General features: G+C 37.3%; 2 protein-coding genes across 5 annotated transcripts; one reads left to right on the forward strand and one right to left on the reverse strand.

Annotated features, from left to right (window-relative positions):
• Positions 1 to 4,351: 4,351 nt before the first annotated feature.
• Positions 4,352 to 5,453, forward strand: LOC129721886 (succinate dehydrogenase cytochrome b560 subunit, mitochondrial-like). The gene is made up of 2 exons (XM_055674975.1): positions 4,352 to 4,512; positions 4,807 to 5,453. Exons 1-2 carry the CDS (start codon positions 4,493 to 4,495, stop codon positions 5,300 to 5,302), a joined length of 516 nt encoding a protein of 171 aa, XP_055530950.1. The 5' UTR covers positions 4,352 to 4,492; the 3' UTR covers positions 5,303 to 5,453.
• Positions 5,454 to 5,459: 6 nt separating this feature from the next.
• LOC129721885 (probable oligoribonuclease) lies at positions 5,460 to 6,756 on the reverse strand. Of its 4 annotated transcripts, none has more exons than XM_055674972.1 (3): positions 6,342 to 6,756; positions 6,160 to 6,227; positions 5,460 to 6,099 (listed from the first exon to the last, which is right to left on the reverse strand). In XM_055674972.1, exons 2-3 carry the CDS (start codon positions 6,206 to 6,208, stop codon positions 5,507 to 5,509), a joined length of 642 nt encoding a protein of 213 aa, XP_055530947.1. In that variant the 5' UTR covers positions 6,209 to 6,227; positions 6,342 to 6,756; the 3' UTR covers positions 5,460 to 5,506. The 4 variants fall into 4 exon arrangements, with proteins under 4 accessions (XP_055530947.1, XP_055530946.1, XP_055530949.1 ...); XM_055674971.1 differs by having other exon boundaries at positions 6,160 to 6,283; positions 6,342 to 6,755; XM_055674974.1 differs by lacking the exon at positions 6,160 to 6,227 and having other exon boundaries at positions 6,411 to 6,754.
• Positions 6,757 to 11,285: the final 4,529 nt, after the last annotated feature.

An 11,285-nucleotide genomic window follows, 5' to 3' on the forward strand; every position in this document is an offset into this window, starting at 1 on the left:
TTGAAACAAATGAACAGATTTTATTGAAACAATATTGTCCTTTCACAAAAAAATTAGAATGCAGGGTATTTTCAAGAAAAAGAAGAAGCAACACCCGCAACTGACAGACATCTCAAACACTGGTAAAAATGTGGTGTAAAAAATAGCACTCGATACACGTTCAACTGGGGATAATGAAATGTTCATAATTGAAATACAAAAATATCCGAATAAGTTTTATTCTCTACACCTCATTAGTTAATTATGGTCTAATTGTTTGTTTCTTAGGTTTTCGTTTGTCTTGATCGAGCAAAGAATATCATATTCATCATCAAAGGCATGTACGATTTATTGCCATCAGTGATGGGCACCATTTCGCCTATTTTTAGATCGGTTAGCGAATATGATACGACAACAGCGGGTACGGGTTTGTTAAAGTTCGCGTGCTTTTGGCGATTTGATGTATTTATCACAACAAAGCCATGGTATATAAAATAAAAGTCGTGGGACAACTATGTCTATAAAGCTCAATTTTGAAGATGCAGGAGACAGACATAGAAACGATGCGCTGTACACTTTTGCGGTACTGGAAAACATTTATGTTATCTCAGGAAACAAATTTAAAAAAAGACTTTCTGAAGCATAGGAATTTTCGAGCTGGAATCAACAGAAGTTGCGGGGAAATTAGGTCTTCGAATTTCGTTTAGCGGTAGAGCTCAGAAGCTTCGGTTTTTTTGAAAAATGTCCTCAATGGTAAAAATAAATTAAAGCTGAGAGAGTTTCCCAGCTGAAAAATATATGAATATTTATTTTACCACAAAAGATCAAAATAATGGTCGCAGTGGTCCAAATCTTACAAAAAAAAAAACCCTATATTTTAACGTTTATTGCGTCTCTAAGAAATTTAGCATCACATTTTTTGTGTGCTATCGAACATTTTTCATTGGTAAAAAAGTATAATTTTACCCGCACGACTTCCGAAGTCTTATTGTGTTGAAATTTAGAATAGTGACTTCTTTCGAGAAGACGAAACTTTTGAGCCGTTCATCTAAATCTCTGAACGAAATTCAGAAGTCTTTTTCCCATATATCTCATCGATACATTTTTTTGTTGAAGTTTTAACCGGCGGTCATTCACCAGTCAATGAAAACTATGTTATATTGCATACTGTTTAAGCAACATCAAATAATGGATTATAACTAGTTTATTCGTAGAACATTCTGATTGCAAACCATATCAATGCGGCTCTGCTGCATAGTCGAGGACAAGGAATCAAGGCGGCTTTAAGTCAATGCTATTCAATTTCAATTGCAGTAAATTAAGAGTGCATACGCTTTAACAAACAAGTTCTTCAGTCGCATTTTTATCGGTGCTGTCTGAAATTGTCAATTGCGGTTGTCAGTTAGAGCGCAAAATTCTAATTTTTCTCTGAAATCACAATATTGTCTGTTTCTTTTAAAACAAAACGCACCGAAATAGCATTAGCCAAAATTTGCAGCAGGATCAATACTCGAGTATCGATAATTTTTCCCTGGTGGTATCGATGCCAGGTTGATATAAGGCAATCCACGAGACAGTTGCGATCAGCTGATTTCAGTCGGTTTTCAACTTATGACAGCTTAATGTATGTTCGATCGGTTTCAACTTGGATGCAATCCGGATCCAGAAGCGTGAAAAACAAATGTTATCCGATCGGTAGCTCTAGTATCGCGAGTGCCAATCCTAAATACAACAATATAAAATCACTTTTGATATTATTGCCGACATTACAAAGATTTCAGTTTTGGCCGTGTTTTGATTTTACAGCTTGAAAAACAGCAACAATAACAAACGAACAAGCAAAAAACGTCAACCATGGATTGCCTTGTTGAGGGCGGAGCATCAATACCAGCTGTATCGATACTCTGTCTGCTACTTGAAACAGGTCTATGAAAAGCTACCATTTTTTCTTGATCATTAATACGGAAAATCAGAGATGCCAGGTGTTTTTGAAAAATGTAAGCAACTATCCGATAAACTGACAAAATCTGCTCAAGTCTGAAAAAAATTGTCTGTGATTTGAAAAAATGCGTTCGCGCAGGCAAAAGTCTGCAAAAATTTTCACCGATGTTGAGAAAGTCAGCGTAAATATAAAGAAACTCCGTCAAAAATCTGCAGAGATTGAAAAAAATATAATTATCTGCGAATCAATAAAAATCTTAATTGCCTGCCTTTTTGCAAAAACTCGGCGCTTACGATTTTGCTCTGCACAGACAATATTACCAAATGCGGCAGCATTTTTCTCGCAAGAGACATGGAAAACCGCCTTAGAAATGAGCGGGTATATTCAATCCTGTTGGTGTCTTTTACAAAAAGAGCTCAAACCAAATTTCTGCACTGTTTGTACAAGACTTTAACGCGATGGATCATATCTGCGCACGTCCACAAGACTTTTCAGTTAGACAATTTGTAGCAATCAATAATATTTTCCGATTTTGTAGTTTCTCTTCAGTATCGAAAAAATATCGGGGCGAAAGGATCGATCCAGTTTGATATCGAAGTCGCTTGCATCGATAAAAAAAAACAATGTTCAAGCCCACCCCTATGGCATCGCGCCATGTATCAAGGGCTAACATCTCAACATATGTGTAAACGAGATAGCATATCACCGCCTCTTTTTATACATCTTTATCTTACTGCTAACGGCGGGTACAAATTAATTTGTGCCCAGGACTTGAGTTCATTGTCATTCACTGTTACTGGGTATAGGGATGCCAATGGCTCGTTCAAGCCTCAAGGTATCGATACCGTAAGTATCGATACGATATCGGCTAATGCTACACCGAAATCGTTGCTATACAATTTGTATGGCGACGATTTCTGCGGCGAATTTGACGCGTTTCGTTTTAAAAGAAACAGACAATAGGACATTTTATTGAATCCAATGAAGGCTTTAATTAAATTAAACAGGAACGGCTGTTAAATCAAACCAAACCGTTTGTTCAATCGAATAACTTTTTTATTGTTTTCAAGAAGTTAGTGAATTTGCAGGATCAAAAGATTTATTTGAATAAAAGCTCACCTTAAAAACAAATCATTATAGTCCAAAAGATGATCAATTATCTAAATAAAAATGCTTGTATGTATCTGATATAATGTTAAAAAGGCGAAATAGCGAGCCAATGAAATGCTGCAGATAGCAACCCTTAATATAATTGCTTATTTGTGCACTCTCGAGATGTCATTTTTTGATATTTGCGTTGAGAAAACAAGAAAAACAATAATTAATTTAATTATCAAAAAGAAAGCTAATAAAAGTCTTCAAACTTAATCCATATGATTAATTTCATGCATTCGTTCGTTGTTGTTTCGGTCGCTGCTGAAGTACGCGAATGAACAGAGAACACCAGTTTTTAAGAATCACCGCTCGCTTTACGCTCGTTTTTGGCACTTTGGCACGAACAAAATAAAAGCTTTCTCCAAATGCATTTAAGCACTACATCTAAGCGTTCACGGTTGGATTATAAACGCATATTTTGCTGGCAGTAATGCTAGTTCACCATAATGTTGTTAAATATTAGTAACGTCGTCTCATCTATTGCGCTGTTTAGCGCATCTGACCAACTAGCTTACATCTGTATCCTAAATTTGTTTTCTTCTCTTTTAAATTACCAAAGCAAATATCAAACCATATCATCTCACTGAAGTGTGAACACCCGAAGTGATATCCGATATCAACTGGCGATATCAGGTGATATGTGGTGTAGCCTGAACAAGGCATTAGCCAGTTCTATTCAGGTTTAGTTGGTGTGAATGTAGTATAAAATTGTTCCTAAAATAGATTATCGCTGAAGATGTCCTTATCGTGTTACACACTTTCAGTTAGAAACAAGAATACAAAATGTGCAGATTTGCCTGCAGGATGCAAATTTTAGAGGTTGTGTGCAGATTTTTATTAGTTCGCTGATATATGCAGGTTTTTTATAGATTCTACAGATTTTCGTCAGAGGTCCTTTATATTTATCAGATTTCAAGCAAATTTTTCCGGGTTTCCAAGCAGTTGCAGACATTTTTCAAAAACATCGGGGAACTCGGGTTAGAAATATCATATCATTTTCTTGTCTTTGCGATGCCAGTGGTATACTCAGTTAAACTTGTGAAAACCCGTACCCGTACAAATAATTAAAAAAAATATTGATTAAAAACGAGAGAATTCAATATGTTTAGACATGGCACATGCGCCCTTTTCAATTTTTGGTGAGATATTCAGTTTCACTCCCCTCGCACTTTGGTGAGTAAGTGTTTCGAATTTCTAAACATTTCATAAAAGCTTTTTTGTGCCATCGTGCTCAATGATGGTGATAATTTGGGACTAATGTTGCTTTTATGTGTCAAATACTGACCTTGAACGGCTTGTCAAATCCCAGTTGTCATTACGTTATTTTTGCGAACTAAACCAGGCCGAAAAAGTTGAAATTCTTATTTGAATTTTATTGTGTTGGGCATTTATTTTGTGAAAATAAGTACCTACGTGATGGCTGCTATCATTCTGAGGTGAGTTGTTTTAAACCTAGTCATATCAAACAAAAATAAACTATTATTGTATGCGACGTTTTGGATTTTTGAAATATTACATAATAAAACTGAAGTTTCGGGAAAAATACAAGCAAACATCCTTTTATATCCGATGTCAACCTTTTTCCTGAAATTTAATCATGTAAATGTTTGATCACTATCAAAATCGCGGAAATCAACATTTAATTCTGTCATATGCCTATAATAACATGTACAAAAGCCGGTTGGTTGATAAGATAAAACAAATCTGCTGATCTGCAAACGTTCTTTCAGAAACGCCTGCCGTCGTACTTTGCTGCAGAGCTACAGCCCTGCTGCACCTTTGCTGGCAGCTCGCACTATTGTTTTGAGATCGGTTCAGCCGGAAAATCGTCAGGGTGAATCACACGATGACCGAAATGCTCGGCTGAAGCGTCCGCAGTCACCGCATCTGACGATCTACGCACCACAGCTGACCAGTATGCTCTCGATTACACATCGTATGACCGGCATGACTTTAGCTGGATACGCTACTTTGCTGGGTCTAGGAGCTCTGGTTCTGCCACACGATGCCAACCACTATCTAACCATGCTCGAGGGTCTCAATGGACCGACTTTGTTTGCACTCAAATTTACGCTAGCCTATCCGTTCGCATTTCACGCTACGAACGGTGTCCGTCACTTGTTTTGGGATATTGGCAAGTTTCTTAGCATTAAGGAGGTATACAACACCGGCTATGTCATGCTGCTGGTTTCAGGAGCAATTGCCACAGGACTTACTTTTTTGTAGAACTTGTCAATATTCGAACACAGGTAAAAAAGCAGTGAACGCAGTAATATTGCTTTGAAAGCAAGACATCTTTAATGTATTACTAATCGAAACCATATTTATTTGGATAAAAAACTGCAATCGTGTAATAAAGCGTACTTGAACTTAAAAACCAGTGTTATTCACGACTTTAATGTGTATTTCTCAATTCAAAATGCGTCTATCCTAGGGTTTATTGGAAGAAAACATGAAAGATCGATAGTACTGTAGTTCCTTTATACTATCCTCGATATCTTCCAATGCACGATGCTTGAAGCGCTTGGGCGGCGCGTGGCTAAGAATGGCCCCGTTCCAGCGCTTGCATAGTTCCTTAATTGTACTGACATCCACGATCCGGTAATGTAGATAAGCGTTTAGTCGTGGCATGTAGCGACACAGAAACATCCTATCCATGTAAACGGAACTCCCCGCTAAAGGGCAAGCCTTTTCTGGGCAATGTTTCTTAACAAAATCCAGAACAATGTTTTCAGCTTCCTCCAAGTTTACTTGGGAGTTTCGAACTGCCTGGGTTAGACCGGTTTTCTCGTGATTGATCACGCACCACTCGTCCATCTCTTGTAACACTTCGTCAGGTTCGTGTATAACAACATCTATTCCTGAATCCAGAATATCTAAATTCTTGCTAGTTACTATACAAGCAATCTCAAGAATTCTATCATTCTGCGCGTCCAAACCGGTCATCTCCATATCAATCCACACTAGATTGTGTTGTGATGGACTTTTTGGTCTAGCTGAAGATGACATTGCAACTGTGCTGCCTGAAAAGAAATTTAATGTTTAATATTTCAATCGTGCAGCTTGGGGAATTACTTAGGTACACAATTGGCGCTGGAATCGCAACAAATGCCGAAGCAAAGCCGCCACCATCGTGAACGCTTTTATAGTACTACACAGGAGTTTAAGCAATCAAACAGAATGTGGTCATGATACCGATGGTATTTTCTTTAATCATTTTACATTTGATACAAAGAACTTAAAGAAAGGATATTTGCGTTCCTACCGGTAAATAATTTTGTTCTGGGTATGCTTCCTCGTTATTTGCCTTTTTTATACTTCACAACACTTTTACTTTCTTGGAAGAAAAGCCATGTGATATGAAACGCCAGTTAGCACCAAACGTTTGTTGCTATTATTGAACAAAGGGATTTTTTGGTTATAATTTTTATTACACGAAAAAGTTTTGCATATCAGAATGGATGAAAATTACTCAGTATGTCGTATTAAATGCACTGTCAACTGCAAGCACCCAAATTTGCGGTAGTTTACAGTTCCAAGCGAAGTGAAAAGTTTCCCAACAAACAGTTTTGTTGATTTACAGTTTAATATGCTATTATTCAGTAGATTTCAGTTGAACTATAGCTTAACAAGCCGTTATCCAACAAAATTGTTTGTTGGGTTGACAGGTGAAAAAGCGTAAATTTTCGCTAGCGAAATTTGTCGTGAGAACTCGGTATTTCAACTGCCTGCAGTTTACAGTTTAAGCGAAGCAAAACTCACGAGTTTACACTTTTGGGCGAAATGAAATGAAAATGAAATGAATATAAACACACTGAACAGTCAAGTTCTCGCTTGCTGCGGCTTTTTTCATTAGTGAACAGAACTAATTAACAGACAAATAACAACAATATGTACAAAAAACCAGCGATATCAGTGCTGCTGCCATTCACTCCGCATGTCTATAAATATATTGTCTATAGTGTTTACATGAGTGAAAAAAGTAAACCCAAGTGAAAAAGTTGCGATCTACAATCTTCGATTTCGTTCAATAGAATTTGTTTACAGTTCTAAGCAAAGCAAAATTTTTGTAGCCTGTATTTTTCACGCGCGTGGAAAAATTAACATTCTGTAAGGGATTTTCACTTCGCTTGGAACTCTGAAGGGGCCGTTCCTAAGCCACGTGGTCATGTTTTGATCACTTTTTGTACCCCTCGTACCCCCCCGTGGTCTTTCGTGTTTTTTTTGTTTTTTTCGGCCAACCTCTTTTTAGCAGAGTCTATGTTTAAGAGTCCCGCAAAGATGAAACCAAAGGAACCAAATCAGTGTCAAACGAGGGAACCAATCGAGCAATGTAAATAAACAAGGTGATAATGTTAGGAGTGGATGAAAAGTGTTGTAATTGAGCGTAATAAAGAATATGTGTTTTTCCGAAGTTTTACTTACACATTTTAATCCAACATTAAACCTGTACACTGGTTCACTTAAATTTAACAAAACATCACCGGTGTAATCTTTCAAAACTGTGTACCTTGTGAAGAATTTCAAAAAATGATATTCGCTTATGCATGGTGAAAAACAGAACTGTATAGTTCTTGGCAACAAACGGCACAAAAACTGTGTTGCCGAAACGATAGATTTTCTCCGCGCGACTCTATATACCATTGACTCTGCTTTTTAGTACCTGCACGGAAGTCATCATTTAGGTAAAATTGAATACCTTGAATCATCGATATCAATATCAAAAACTTCATACAAATTTTTATCCCAAATTAGGCATTCGCAATTTATTGAGCTGTTGCGTTGTTTTCACCTATTTTTTGCGTATTATATGTATACTTAAACCTACCTAAACCAATGAAAACATTCAGGTTAACATAAATTAACGATGTTTTCACGTGTTCGCTTGGTAATATTTTCTTTGTGTGTGCATTTTTGTGTTGTGCTGGGTTGACAGCTGGGTTTATCAGCTGTTTTTTTTTTTTTATTGAATTCAAACAAACATATTACATTCGGCGATGAAAAGTGGTGGAGTACGGATGAATTTTTTTTAGTCGACGAATTGATTAGAAAGTTTCGAATTAAAAACGTGTTTTTATCGAAGATTTTTCGCCTGGAAAGGCTATTTTGTTCTTACTAAAGTTAAATTTCATTTTCGTGGATACGAAAGCTTCCTGACGAGTAACTCACAACAGATTACTTTGCAGCGGAAGTCAGCCATTTTTGCTGGCTACCTAGGGAAAAAAGTCCGCTTTAAAAAAATCCGCCATTTTGATTTTGATTTTGGAGAATTTAATGAAGCAAGGAGAAGAAAATATTTAAAAATGCAGCAAACAGGAAACAAAACCAGACCGGGACTAAGACAGAAACAAACTCAGGTGGCAAATGCGAGCACCCTGGAAGAAATAATCATTGAAGTGGCAGACACAGAACATCCCTTCCCTGTACACCCGACACAAATTGGAAAAATATTAATCTCGAGAAAATTTCAGGACTTCTCGGAAATATCGAAGATTGGGAAATTCAAAATAACAACATCGAACGGAAAGGCCTTAAAAAGTTTAAAATTGGGAGGCCATAATCTCAAAATTTACATCCCTAAAATCAAAGACTCGGTGTTATGTTTTGTAAAAGGGGTTCCAATCAGCCTAGAGGAGGAAGAAATCAAGAAAAATATCGAAGTACAACGAGAGATTATTTCAGTCGAACGAATCAAGAGAATGGACGAAAACAAAATTCTTATTGATACTGCAAATATTAAAATAAATTTGAAAGGTATCAACGTTCCTGACAAAGTTAAAATTTTCGGATGCTATTTAAAATCGGAGCTGTACATATTCCCCATTAGACAATGTGAAAAATGTTGGAAGTATGGACACAGTGCCAAATTTTGTACAGCCAAACAGAAATGTCTAAATTGCGGAGGACAACATACGGTAGACAACTGTGACCAACCAACAAAGTGTTCTAATTGCAAACAACAACATACTGCCAGTAACAGAGACTGCCCAGAACGTAAGAGGAGACAAAACATTGTTAGAGAGATGAAACACAAAAATATTTCCTACGCGCAAGCAGAACAATCTTTCCCCAAACTTACAAATCGTTTCGCGGGATTAAATGAGGAAGAGGCATTTCCGTCGTTAACACAATCTTCGCAGGGCCAACAACAAACCAACTTCAGATCACAACGCAATAGGCAAAGAATCCAATCGATCGAATCAGAGGGTCCGTCCTGTTCTGGAATTACTTTCGCGGAAACAATGAAGGCAACCCCTAGAAGCGAGGTTTGCTGTCAATGCAAGGAAAGCTCTTATCGAGCTACGGATTTCGAAAGAGTAGTACACGAACTTAGACAAATTTTTCTTGCTGAAATGAGAAAAACACGATGGGTGGAATCCTCGAAAGAATTGTTGCAAAAAATTTCAAACCAGGTACAAAATACAACATCAGAACTAGACAGAGATGCCTCGATAATCGAAATAGGAAAAGAAATACAGAATATAATAAACAATAACACTCAACAAAACGAAAATGAAAGAATCACAAAATGCAGCAACAGTGTCGTGTAAAACATTAAATGTACTACAAAACAATATACAAAGCCTACGCCCGTCCTCCACGCGAGAAGAAATAAGCCAATTCATGCATGAAGAAGACATTAAAGTTGCATTATTACAAGAGATATGGTTAAAAAAGAACGAACCATTCAGCTTGCGACATTATAGACTCGCCTCAAACAGAAGATCAACCGGCTATGGAGGTGTGGGTATCCTGATTCACGAGAGCCTGGAATTCGAGACGATGGATCTTGGTAGTTTTTTGCCAATCGAGACAGTAGCCATTAAAGTAGTTAGAGGTTTCGATCCCATTACGTTTGTATCGGTGTACGTTCCACCAGATAGAGCCTTATTTGCCGACATCAAAACTAAGGTGGAAGATCTATTTGAAACCTTGGAAAACATTCGAGGTGAAATTTTCATTGGTGGAGACTGGAACGCGCATCACTCGAGCTGGGACCTGCTGTCAGTAAACTGCCCAAAGGGCCTTCTATTGATGAAACAAATCGAAGCATCCAAATTTATATTATTAAATGATGGGAGTCCAACTTGCCTCACAACCCAAGGTAGAAATAGCTCTGCTATAGATGTTACGCTAACGACGGTCAGCCTGGCTAGAAAAGCAAACTGGGAGGTAAAAGAGCAGGAATTCGGAAGCATTCATCTCGCCATTGTAACACAAATAAGCAGCGACATTCACCTAATAAAAAAAAAAACCACTAAGCGAATAAACGAAGAAAAGGCGATAAACTTAATAAACCAAATACAACCCCAATACATGTATAATCCACAAGAGATGCAAACATTGTTTGACGAGTTTTTACAAGAAGCAAGTTACACTGTTAAAAACAAAAAAGCTAACTACTTGAAAAAGTGGTGGACGAAGGAAATTCAAGACACTTACCTAAACAAAACAATCACGCTAAGAAGATACAATAGGAGCAAATCTCTATTAAATTATCTGGACCTACAGAAAAGAAGAGCGCAGTTAAAAAAACTGATAAGAAAAGCTAAGAGGGCATATTGCAAAGAACTTTCGGATAAAATATACGAAAGCACTCCCAGTCGACATCTTTGGAATATAGTCAAGGGGCTAGTTACAGCACTAGTCAAACCACCCCAAAGTAAGTGTGAAATGAACCTAGAAGACGGCCAAAAATTTATGACATACTACTATCAAAACAAAATGTCTGAAGTTAGTAAACTCCAACTTATCACGCCGATAGAACTCGAAGAATATGAAACGCCCCTAACTGATGACGAGATTCTAGTAAACCTCAAGAAAAAAAAGCACATTCTGCGCCAGGTGAGGACAAAATTTCTTATCGCATTTTACAACATTTAAAGCCAGAGTTACAACTAAAAATTTCTGAGATGCTGAGCAGGGTATTCGAAACTGAAGAAATACCTACTAGTTGGAGAACTACCTTAGTAAAACCAATCCCGAAACCTCAAGCAAATCCAACTTTCCCTTTTCAAAAAGACCCATAGCACTAATGAACGTTTTCCTTAAACTAATCAATGCGGCTGTGAAGGACCGACTGATGGAAATTTCGGATCTCAAAGACCTCATTCCTAAACTATCATTTGGTTTTAGGAAAAACTGCTCATCAATAACCTGTGTAAACTACCTGATAAACAGCGTCAAAGATGCACAAGCATCGGGAAAA

This window comes from Wyeomyia smithii, chromosome 2 (assembly GCF_029784165.1).
Source record: "Wyeomyia smithii strain HCP4-BCI-WySm-NY-G18 chromosome 2, ASM2978416v1, whole genome shotgun sequence".
NCBI lineage: Eukaryota > Metazoa > Arthropoda > Insecta > Diptera > Culicidae > Wyeomyia > Wyeomyia smithii.